At 55.7% G+C, this 11,877-nt stretch overlaps 1 protein-coding gene across 1 annotated transcript; it reads right to left on the bottom strand.

Moving 5' to 3' along the window:
* Window positions 1-1,197: 1,197 nt before the first annotated feature.
* KRT8 (keratin 8) lies at window positions 1,198-8,578 on the bottom strand. The gene is made up of 9 exons (XM_081248610.1): window positions 8,157-8,578; window positions 5,567-5,775; window positions 4,861-4,921; window positions 4,257-4,352; window positions 3,533-3,697; window positions 3,132-3,257; window positions 2,100-2,320; window positions 1,903-1,961; window positions 1,198-1,607 (listed from the first exon to the last, which is right to left on the bottom strand). The coding sequence occupies exons 1-9, from the start codon at window positions 8,499-8,501 to the stop codon at window positions 1,420-1,422; spliced, it is 1,470 nt and encodes a 489-aa protein (XP_081104736.1). The 5' UTR covers window positions 8,502-8,578; the 3' UTR covers window positions 1,198-1,419.
* Between the last annotated feature and the right edge of the window lie 3,299 nt (window positions 8,579-11,877).

The raw sequence follows: 11,877 nt of genomic DNA, 5'->3' as shown, positions 1-11,877 counted from the left end.
CTGGCCCTGGTCCCAGGACTGGGTGGAGGGGGTGGAGGAGGTAGAATGCCTGGGTTCGGTCTGGAAGCAGCTCCATTGAGGTGGGCAGCTAGGGGAGGTAGTGAGATGGGCCCTTGGGTGGGAGCCCAGGGCCTGGGAAGCCTAGAGCCCAGGGAAAGGAGCCCTGGGAGACCTCACAGCAGGACCAGAACCTGAGCTTCCTGCGCCAGGCTGTCCCAACGACTGGACCCTCTGCATGGGTTTGTTCATTCTCCTTTAGTGTTTGGGAAAGTCTGAAAATGCCCCCATCTCAGCCATTCTAAGTAAGGGCATGTTCCACACTTAGTCCAGCACTAAGGGGCCAGCGTGTCTGCCGGGTAGTCCACGGGTACTGGCAGTGGAGCCACTGCTCCACCCAGCCCCGCTCCTGCCCCAACAAGACAAGCAAAACCCCTTTACACACTTCACAGGACCCACCCACACCCAAATACACACAGCACACCCTCCACCTGCAAACACAGAACGCACACACCCTTTACATACTCAGCTGTATATGGTACAAACACTGCATGTAAATGTGTGGAAAGGGGTGGTGAGGAGCCATGGGGGTGGGTGTGTCTGTGAGTGAAGCATGGAAGGGGCCATCTGTCAATGCCAAATCCTATACTATCTTGGCTTTTAGAAATTGTGGGTGTGACACACCCAGCTGCTGCAAACGGACTCTGGGCCTCTGAAGGGATGGGAAAACCAGGATTCCTTGTCCCCAGCTGCTAAGGAATGAAGATGTACAAAGACACCTCTGGCCACTGAGGAAATGCCATGTGCCTGGCTGAGGAGGAGGACAGGCTTGAGAACTGGACGGTCCTGGGTTCAAATCCCAGTCAGCCACTTTTTAATTAGGCTAATTACTTGGTCTCTCTGGCCCTGTTCCTGATGCCGACCTCCTGTGAGGTCTATGGGAAAGGAAATCTCCTGATATTCCAATCTAAAACCTGCTCTGCGCCCCAACAGGGTTTGTTGCACAGACCAAATGAAATGGGGTATTTGAAACCAAGGCATCAACAAAGTTTTTCAGCAAAGAAGTCTCTCTGGGAACAGCGTGGAGGAGGCCAGGCTTTCCTCCACGTGTCCCCCAACCCCAGCCTTCTGATCCCAGAGGGAGGCCTCTTGACCACCTCTCTCCCCCGCATTGACAGACAAGGGCTGCACACAGCAAAATGTGTTGGCAGAGCCAGCTGAAGCTTTATTCTGAAAAAGACACTTGGATTGGCTTTTAAGTTGGGGGCGTGGGCAAGAGAGGGAGCCCCAGGCAGTTGACTCCCCCAGGGGTGGGCTAAGGACGGGACTGAGCCTCAGGTCTTTGGTTCCAACACTCCCTTGCATAACTCCTTCTTGCAGGAGCAAGTGAGCCGGGAGGCCGGGAGGGGTCGCAGGAGCCTTTCACTTAGGCAGGATGTCAGAGGACTCGGACACCAGCTTCCCATCACGGGTCTCAATCTTCTTCACAACCACAGCCTTGGAACTGGTACGGCTGAAGGAGCCAGAGCTCCCTCCAGAGCCCAAGTTGGCCTGGTAGGAGCTCAGGCTGTAGTTGAAGCCAGGGGTCCCATAGGCTGAAGTCAGCCCACCTGGTCAGGAACAGAGGCAGCCATGTGAGCACAGGAGCCCATGCACACATCAGGTGCCACGCCCACTTCTCCCTGCTACTCCGGACGGACGTGGTCCCCAGGGATAGGGAACCACCCTGGTTCACTCCTCCAAGATGGTTGGGGAAAACCAGGAGCAAGGCGGGAAAGAGCTTTGCTATTAGCTCCATGACCTTGGACAAGACATTTAACTGGACCCCAGGTTCCTCAGCTATACCGGAGGGAACTGTATAGGAGCTGCCCTCCTGCCCTGCCCCGCCAGCACCAAGATACTCACCTGAGTACCCGCTGGTGGTCTTGGTGTGGATGCTCATGTTCTGCATCCCAGACTCCAGCCTGTACCCAGAGGACACATGGGATGTCAGGACCAACCCCTGGCCCTATCCCAGGACAACAGGACTCAAGTCCCACCCCTCCCCACCCCAGGTCCCAGGGATGGGGCACCAGGGATGGTCAGAGAACGCCCACACCCACCGGCTCTCCTCGCCCTCCAGCAGCTTGCGGTAGGTGGCGATCTCCACGTCCAGGGCCAGCTTGACATTCATCAGCTCCTGGTATTCGCGCAGCTGCCGCGCCATGTCCTGCTTGGCGGTTCTCAGAGCGGCCTCCAGCTCGGCCAGCTTGGCCTGAGCATCCTTGACAGCCAGCTCTCCACGCTGCTCAGCATCGGCGATGGCGGCCTCCAGGGAAGCCCTCTGGGCGGGGAGGGGACAGGTAAGCAGTTAGAGCAGAGTCTGCTTGCCTCCTCCCCTCCTCCCCCTGCACCCGCTCTCCCTTTCCCATCCTTTAGGGACCCCCTCTCCCTGACCTGGACTAACCAACTCCACCTGGCTCAATCCAAGAAAATGCTACAGGGCTTCCCTGGTGGCACAGTGGTTGGGAGTCCACCTGCTGATGCAGGGGACGCAGGTTTGTGCCCCGGTCCGGGAAGATCCCACATGCCGCGGAGCGGCTGGGCCCGTGAGCCATGGCCACTGATCCTGCGCGTCCGGAGCCTGTGCTCCACAATGGGAGAGGCCACAGCAGTGAGAGGCCCGCGTACCGCAAAAAAAAAAAAAAAAAAATGCTGCAGGTGGGTGAGATTCAGGAAGCGGAACGAAGCGGAACGGGGAAATATGAGCAGCTTCCAGGCACTTCCCCGCACAAACTTCTCACCGGGGACGCTGTGCGGTATTATCCCCACCCCCAGCTGGACTAGATCTCTGCTTTCTAAACTTCCTTAAAGCATCAGAGCCCAATCTTACCCTGATATATAATACAGATATAATAAAGCAGGCTTGGGGGACCCATCCTGGACCCCCAACCTACCTGCCCGGCCCCTCACACAGGGCCCTCCTTGGCACCCCTCAGCCTCCCAGGAGCGGTCTGGACTCTAGCTGCCCCTCCAATTCCTGACTCAGGTCTAGGATTCCCTCCCCAACCACCAGACCCCTCACTCCTCCTGCACTATCTCCTCTCACCCGGAGGTGTCCCAAAACCCTCTCCCACCCCCAGCCCAGAACATACCTGGCCTTTGAGGCCCTCGATCTCAGCCTGCAGTCGGTTGATGTTCCGGTTCATCTCAGAAATCTCCGTCTTCGTGCGACGGAGGTCATCCCCGTGCTTCCCAGCCAAGGTCTGCAGCTCCTGGTACTGCAGATGTGAGACAAGGAGTGAGGTTGAGAGGGGACCACCCCGGTCCCTCCGAGGGAGAATGCCCTCTCAGCCAAGTCACCAGAACCCAGGTCATCTCTCCCCTACCCGCCTCTACACCTCTGGGCACAGGGACGTCCCTGTCCCCCAGCACTACTCGGCAGCCCAGCTCGCAGCAGTCAGAGTCAAGTTTGAAATCCTGCTCCCTCCTCAAGGACTAGGGCACAGAACTAGCCAGAAGGGGAACACCAGCCTATAGTGACCCTGCTCTTCACCTTGGTCTGGTACATGGTCTCAGCCTCAGCCCGGCTGCGGTTGGCGATCTCCTCATACTGGCCCTTGACCTCGGTGATGATGCCATCCAGGTCCAGGGAGCGGCTGTTGTCCATGGACAGGACCACAGAGGTGTCAGAAATCTGTGACTGCATCTCGCGGATCTCCTGTGGTGGGGAGGGGAGGTGGTGAGGCCCTGGGCCCGCACACAAGGAGTTCCCTTCTGCAGAAGGGCCTTCCATAAAGGACAAGACAGTGGGAAGGCAAAGTTCCTAAAGAAGGAAGATGGGTCAAAGACCTGGAACTTGGAGGGAAGTAAAGATGAAATGAGGCCGGGATAAAAGGAAATCTGGCTTTGGGTGAGAAACCAGAGGGGCAGAGCCCTTCCGCGCTCTCAGCTACCAGTATGGTGCCCACAGAGGGCTCTCACTTGGCCCAAAAATCTAACTAAGGCCCTGGGGACAGAGCAGGCCTGAGCTGCAGCTGGGTCACCACTCTGTGTATGATGACCTTGGACAGGCTATTTCAGTTCTCTGAGCCCATTTTCTCACCTGTGAAGTGGGATAATAAACCCTCCCTCATGTAGGGGGATAGAACATCCATGCCGGGCTACTATTGGCAGCTGTAATTATTCAGTGGTGGGCCCTTTTCTGTTGGTGCGCTGGGGGCTGGGAAGGGCCTCTGATGGGGTTGGGGAACCTCAGTCACCAGTGCCCAAGAACGTACCTCTTCATACAGTTGCCTGTAGAAGTTGATTTCGTCAGTCAGCCCTTCCAGGCGGGACTCCAGCTCTACCTTGTTCATGTAAGCTTCATCCACATCCTGCGGGGCAGGGGGAGGGGAGCCTGAGCTGAGTGCCCACTCCTGACCCCAAGCCAGGGGCACCCAATGGCCTGGACTTAGAACTTTCTAACTAATTGTCTTCCCCACCTCACTGTGTGTGGCCTGACCCAGTCCAGTCTCTGCCCCATCACACCTGCATCCCCAGCCCCAGCACTTTTACCTCTGCTTCCTACACACCCTTCCCTCTCCCCCACTCCCCTCCCCCTCCCCTCCTCCTTCTCCTCCTCTGTCCTCCTCCTCCTCCAGGAAGCCTTCTATAGCTAGACCTCAAATTCTACTGCTCCGTTTTCTTAACCGTGTCCCAACATTGATGTCCAGAGTTCTGTCCAAATGCACCTAACTGCCTCTCTGTCCTTCTATGCTAGATACCTAGGAGGCACCCAAATGTTGTCCCATTACTTAGAAACATTTAAGAACAGAAAGCCTCTAGCCTGAGTCTCTAAGCGCCAGCCTCCAGTGTCTGGTGGGAGAATGGGTACTCCCTCACCTTCTTCATGATGACAAATTCATTCTCCATGTCTGTGCGCTTTTGGATCTCTTCCTCATACCTGGTGAGAAAGAGATATAATCAGAGGATGGAGGCAAAGGCGAGATTGCTGTGGGTCTTTCCAGGGGGACAAGGATAGCTAGAAAATTCAGTTAATGGAAATACAAGAAGATATGAGATGGCTGGTCTGGTCCTTCTGCCCCAACCAGCTACTGTTTCCCCACCCTTACTCCATGCTATCATCAGCCAGTGGGGGGCCTGGAGCAGGAAATCTCTCTCCAGATCCACGAATACACATTGGATTAGGCATGTGAGGAGGATTAGCAACAGGCACTGACATGAAACCTCAGACAGAACTTTCTGGAATGTGCTGGAAATCAGGGGTAAGGAAGAAATAGAGTCTAGGGCTATTAGTATACAAGAGCGCATGTTGGCTACCTTTGTCTCCCATTTTAGGTTTACTGTGTAAACATTAGCAGATAATTTGTTGTCCAAATTGGGACAGCTCTGAGATTGAAGGGGGAAGGGAGGTGCTATTAACAATGGACATAAACCTAGACTGTCCTGAGAAAACCTTGTCCTGGGGTCACCCTGATTATATAAGACTGAACTGCCCAGCAAGCAGAGGGCCTTGGTGTCTTAGGCCTCTGGTCCCAAGGGGCTGGGCAGGGTGGGATGACTTCAGTTGGGGAGGACAGAGGCTCACTTGGTCTTGAAGTCCTCCACCAGCCCCTGCATGTTGCCAAGCTCCACTTCCAGCTTCAGCTTCTCCTGGGCCAGGGTTTCCAGCTGCCGCCGGAGGTTGTTGATGTAGCTCTCAAACATGTTGTCTATGTTGCTCCGGGCTGTCTTCTGCTGCTGCAGGAGGTTCCATTTGGTCTCCAAAATCTTGTTCTGCTGCTCCAGGTGCCGTACCTGCATGATGAGGCAGAAAGGTCCACATCGCACATCAGGCCAGGGCTCAAAGTCTGGCATAAAGCAAGCACTGTCTTTTCCCCTCATCCACTCCCCAAGCAGTGGGGTCTCCGGAACCCCATTAGTGCTGAGTTGGGGGGGGAAAGAAGGGGATACATGGTTGTAAGAGGATTGCTAGCAGTTATGTTGAAGCTATATTTGCAAAACAAATGGTTCTTATTGACTTCGATTGTACATTGCAGTCAATAAAAGTAGCCAAGTTTTAATTAACACTTTATATATGATTGAAAAAAATGTAGATTGTTCACAGCAAATAATATTATCATCATGATTATTATTTGGAGTGGCTTTGAGGGACTCATTGACTATAGGAAACTTTAGCCCTACAGCCTGGAGAGCATTCGCCAGAAGACCTAGGTTTTAGCCAAACACTGCTACCTGATCTTGAATTGCTTCCCCTCTCTGAGCCTGGGTCTCCTCAGCCCTGCAATGGCTTAGAAGAACTCTGGCGAGCCCTATCCAGAGCCCACCCCACCCCCCCGGGCAGAAGTCACTTTTAGCCAGGGAAGAGGCAAGAAACACGGTAAATCCATCTGCAAACTGAAGACCCTCCTCCCCACAGCCCTCCCTTTGAGTTCTCCAACATCCAACCCCGCCCTATCCCACCCCACCCCAAATCCACAACCCTGTCCTTCTGTCCCAAACACAAAGGTCCTAGGTTCCTTGGGGCTCAAGGAATCCAGATTTTAGGAAGAAATTAAGGCATCTTAGAAGAGAAATTTTTAAAAAGAAAGAATAATAAACTGGTTCCAAGAAGAGGAAGGACTTTTTTTTTTTTTTTAATCAACCCAAAGTTGGACTTCTTTTAAATTGGGAGGACTTAGAAGGTTATCTTAAGGGTCTGGTCCAGATCCAGCAAATCCCTCTCTGTAAATCTCTTTCTTCCCCAGCTCATTCTGCCCCAAAATTATAAAAACTAAGTGATAATAACATTTAGCCTTATTAGACTGTTTAATGTAGGCCAAACACTGCTAAGCTCTTACATACATTATATGCTTGAATAGGCAAAACCTCTTTGACTTAGGGATTAGTGTGCCCATTTTGTAGATGAGGAAATCAGATTTAGCAAAGGAGTCCATCAAAGGAAAGGGCGGAGCACTGGGAACCTTCGGCCTGTGCTTAGCTACTCACTGGGAGGACCCCAGAGCTAGCAAAACGCAGTCAAGAAGTAAAGTGAAGGTTGCTTAAAGCCAAGGAACCAGCAAGCACTTCCCAAAATCAGGGGAGCGCCGGTTTCCCGGGGGACTCCAATTCCTAAAGGCGCCAATCTGCCCCAGGATTTCCCTCCTTCCGCTCCCAAAATGCCTCCCAGGAGCCAGTCAGCAGGGAGGGGCTGATCCTCCGGCGCGCTGGGGGCAAAGGCAAACCCCCGAGGCTGCAAAACCAGGCCTGACGCATTCCCTGGGAAAGCAAAGCCAGTTCGTTGAGGCGGAGCCGGGATAGTAGGGAAGAGTGAGAGGGACAAGGGCCGAGCGGGGAGAGGGGCGCTGGCGGACAGACGCCTTATCTAAAGCCGTAAATCGTGGGGCTTAACAGGATGTGAAACGCAGGTGGGGTGTCGCACGCCCGCAGACTTTGAATCCTGGGTGGGCTTTCCTGAAGCCAGGCCCTGGCGTCCACCCACCCCCGATACACGCCGCAGGCAGAGAAGCGGGTCCCCAGTACCTCGGGCCTCGGCCCCTCAGCCCTCGGTGGGGGCGGGTCTCGGCCCCGCCCGGCGCCGCCCACACGGCCGGCTCCCGGGGCCCTGGCCAAGTTATGACTCATATTGATGCCCCCAACACTCGGGCCCCGGTACGCCGAAGGCCTGGATCAATATTTGCCTGTTTGAATCAAGACAGCCGCTTCCTTCTCCCAGAATCCTATCAATCTCCTATTAAAAAAAAAAAATTTAAAGCACAGGAGCGCTGTTGAGAAGCCCTTGGGGCCATGCTAGGGAGAAGGGTGAACCTGAGGGAGGAACTGCCCTCCCACCCGCCAGCTGAACAGCTGGGACTCTTCCAGAGCTGAAAGCTTTACAGACGATCAGACCTCGAGTTGGGGTGAGATGGGCGAGGGAGGGAGGGAGCCCCAAGATTTAGCGGCAGAAGCCGCCCAGACCCGCTCTCTATCCCTTCCCCAGCCCAAACCAAAGTGCATGGGGCCCGGGGGAGGGCGCCGAGACATCCGTCGGAAGCGGGAGTGTTGCCAGAGTGAGTGGGGCCAGCAGGACGCCAGGGAGGGGCTGGAGATGTGCCCACCGAGGGTGGGGTGACCAAGAGAAAGGGCTGGGATCCTGGTCCGGCCCCAGGCACCGCGGGCCACGCAGGGGGAGCCCTCACCTTGTCGATGAAGGAGGCGAACTTGTTGTTCAGGGTCTTGATCTGCTCCTTCTCCTGGGTGCGCACGGCCTGGATGTCGGGGTCCACCTCCAGCTTGAGGGGGCTCAGCAGGCTCTGGTTCACCGTGACAGCTGTGATGCCCCCTAGACCCGGGGCCCCACTGTAACCTGCAGCCAGACTCATGCTGCTGCCCAGGCCGCCCCGGAAGCTGCTGCTGCTGCCCACCCGGGAGAAGGCCGAGGAGCTGATTCGGGCGCCTGGCCCACTGGTGAACGAGCGGCTGCTGAAGGACCGGGGGCCGGAGGTGGACACCTTGTAGGACTTCTGGGTCACCCTGACGGACATGGTGGAGGCTGGAGAGGAGGCGAGGAGGCCGAAGCACAGAGAGACTCGAGGAGGTGCGAAGCTGCTCCTAAGTGGGGTACAGCTCCCCGGATGGCCTTTTATAAAAAAGAGCCCAGCCCAGGAGGAGGGGATCGGCCTTGTAGCAGAGTGGCTAGGCCCTGAGGGGGCAGGGCCTAACCTGACACCTGATACCTACCACCTACAGGCCGGACTCAGGTGGGGGCAGCAGAGAGCTGCTCCCGCCCCGGAGCCGACCCCTGCACCACCGCAGAGCCCAGGAAAGGGTAACTCAGTGAATGTGAGAAGTGCAAGGGCTGCCAGCCTCTACCTGTTCCCTAACAGAGCCTTGCGGGGTGGCCCAGCCACTGCAACCCTGAATCCTGGGTCTTATCTCCTTCCCTCCTGTGGGAAATAAATGCACAGACTGGGAAGCAGAGCAGGAAAGGGATCTGTGGCATTTGGGTCTCCTCTGAGCAGCTGACGCCCCAGAGGCACCACCCCGTGTCCTTCGTGTTGTTCTCTCCACTTCGAGTGATTACGAGGGTCTGCCCGGGTTGGAGGACAGGGCTGGGTTCCGAATCCTTGAACTCGAGGTCAACCATTTGCCTAGTCTCTCCTCAGTTACTGCTGTGCCCTCAGCCCTTGGTGCAATGCCAAGAGGGGCTGGGTAAACATTTGTGAAATGAATGAATGAACACACACACACACAGGCTGTCCTCGCTCTGGGGCTGTACGTGCAAGTTAACGTGAGGTCCAACACAGCACTTTTCCTGGACACAACCCCGTGTCTTTCTGTCTTCCCAAGATCACAGGATTGGGCTTCCCTGGTGGCGCAGTGTTTGAGAGTCCGCCTGCCGATGCAGGGGACACGGGTTCGTGCCCCGGTCTGGGAAGATCCCACATGCCACGGAGCGGCTGGGCCCCTGAGCCATGACTGCTGAGCCTGCGCGTCCGGAGCCTGTGCTCCGCAACAGGAGAGGCCACAACGGTGAGAAGCCCGCGTACGGCAAAAAAAAAAAAAAAAGATCACAGGATTCCCCGGGCCGGGCTGAAAGGCACAGAGAAGGATGAACAAGAGCAAAAGGGCAGGCTGGGAGAGCTCAGGAGAGCAGACAGCTACGTCATCGGGAACTTCATCTCATCGCTCTCCTTGCTGCTTGGGGGAGTCATTCCTATAGCTCCCAGTGGGTGAATCCCAGGAAAGGAGGCAGGACTGTGGAGTCGGGGGCACCGATGGTGAGTCAACCTGCAGCCACCTGGGCCCTCCTTCTCTGTCTCTTCCCAGGCCCCCAGATGGCCAGAGGAGAAGGGGAAGAGTCCCTGCACCTGTCTCCACAAACCCATTATGAGAATGAGTCAGGAGAGTGGGTTGGGGCACAGCATGCACCTGCAGAAGGCTGGAGAATGGGGAGCTGAGTAAGGCACCCCAGGCCTGGGTGTGGAGGCTGTGGGTGGAAAACAGGAGGTTTGGGTCCCGGAGGCAGAGATTCCAGCTTCGATTCTCTAATGGCTGGGGCTAGATTCTCTGAAAGATCCTGCAGGGCATAAAGTGGGGACTGGATGGCTGTTAACTAGAGACCAACAGGTCCCCTGGGGGTAGAGAGACAGGTCGCCCACAGCCCCCAACCCCCAACCCAGGGGAGAGGGTGACTGCTACCCTGACCACCTATCACGAGGGAGCAGATGTGCAGATGCCTCCCTATCCTTCTCCAGTAAAGACACCCAGGGTTCCAGAGGACAGGCATAGAGACCCCTACAGAGGGACAGCGAGACCAGAAGCCCCCTCCTTGGAAGACAGACACACAGATAAGCTCCCCTCGGATCACACACACCAGATCACACACACGTACACACAAAAGGACACACTTTGAAGTCCCTTCCGGAAAGACAAAGCCAAAGACTCTTAGAGGGGACACAGTGACCACATCCCTTTCTCCCCTCCCCTCTTTTCTCCTCCCCACCCTCCCCAGCCCTGGCCTCCTGCCACACAGAACCAGGCAGTACCTGTTTGTACCAGGCCCTCTCTCGGCCCCTTTAAACAATGCTTAATTTTCCAAGGAGTGATTTGAATGCAAGCTACCCCTTCCCCAACAAACCCCCACACCATGCAGGGCAGAGAGACTTCACCTTCCTGAGACCAAAGGGAGGGGTACGGGCCCGGTGCCAAATCAGGCACAGAGAAGGCGGAAGGAGAGAGGGAGGGGCTCGTCAGACAGGTATGGCAGCCCTGGGGAGGGAGGACGACCAGCTCCCCACTTCTCCCCAACAGAGTACACCTGGGCAGACTTGGAGGGGAGAGACCTCACCTGAAGTCCTGAGCACAGAACTGCAGCCCAGAGCCCTCCCTGAAATCTCAGCCCCTCCACCCCAACTCACTTGGTTCCCTGGTTCCAGGAGTGCCTTTTGTTTAAGGTGAGGACAAAGCCGGCTACAAGGGACGCTGTGGTTTTCAGGCTGTAGGGCAGCCCAGATCTCACCCAGGGGGAGTCCCTCTTTGCTGGGACAGCCCAGGACAATGCAGGGCCAGAAGTGTTTACATCTCACTTGTCAGCTCCCTATTGCCCAGAGACCCCAGCCAACCCCTCCCCCATGCCCCAAGCCCAGCCTTGGTGCAAGAGAAGAGACCAAAGCTGCCCTCTCCGGTGGCCTCTGCCTGGGATTCCGGGGTGTAGGCAATAGGGGGAGGCCCCAGGACGAGGGCCTAGTGGTGAGGGAACAGAAAACTGGACTAAGGTGGCCCGTGGGGACAACTCCTTGTAAGACTGTCTCTGGCCACTGTGGTCTGCACACTGCTGCCTACCCAATGAAAGGGAAATTGTTTTTGGTGACTGCCCAACCCAGAGGATTCTGCTCCAAACTGCCTTTCCTGGAGATCAGAAGAGGGAAAGAGGAGACGTGTGCCCCCTCCACCCCGATGGTGATGGCACAGGATGACACCGAGGAGGCCCTGAAGCCCTGAGCAGTTGTGTCAAGGCTGAGGGCATAGATGCGTGAGCAGGGTAGCTCTTACCACTACATCACTCACAATCATCGGAAAAGATGGTCTGAACACGTTCTTCTCAGTGATCAGGGATGGTGACACAAAGACACCACATTTGCAGCAGTGCTATTCACAGCAGCCAAAATGGAAACAACACAAATGTCCACCAACTGATGAATGGAGAAACAAAATGCAACATGTCCATATGATGGTATATCATTCTCAGTAAAAAGGAATGAATCACCGATACATGCTACAATGCAAATCTCATATTGCATGATTCTATTTATATGAAACGTCCAGAATAGGTAAATCTGTAGAGACAGAAAACAGATCTGTGGTTGCCAAACCACCTCCAGGCTGGGGAGAATGGAGGTAATTGGTAAAAGTATGGGG

This window comes from Mesoplodon bidens, assembly GCF_964165515.1.
Source record: "Mesoplodon bidens genome assembly, chromosome: 11".
Taxonomy (NCBI): Eukaryota; Metazoa; Chordata; class Mammalia; order Artiodactyla; family Ziphiidae; genus Mesoplodon; species Mesoplodon bidens.
This window is presented reverse-complemented; position numbering and strand designations above follow the sequence as displayed.

Bases quoted from the DNA above. Each gene is read 5' to 3' on its own strand.
- KRT8 (XM_081248610.1), bottom strand. From the start codon at position 8,501: ATGTCCGTCAGGGTGACCCAGAAGTCCTACAAGGTGTCCACCTCCGGC. The intron at 5,776-8,156 runs GTGAGGGCTCCC...CTCATCATGCAG, and splicing joins TCGCCTCCTTCATCGACAAG to GTACGGCACCTGGAGCAGCA. The intron at 3,698-4,256 runs GTACGTTCTTGG...TCCCCACCACAG, and splicing joins ACAGGCAACTGTATGAAGAG to GAGATCCGCGAGATGCAGTC.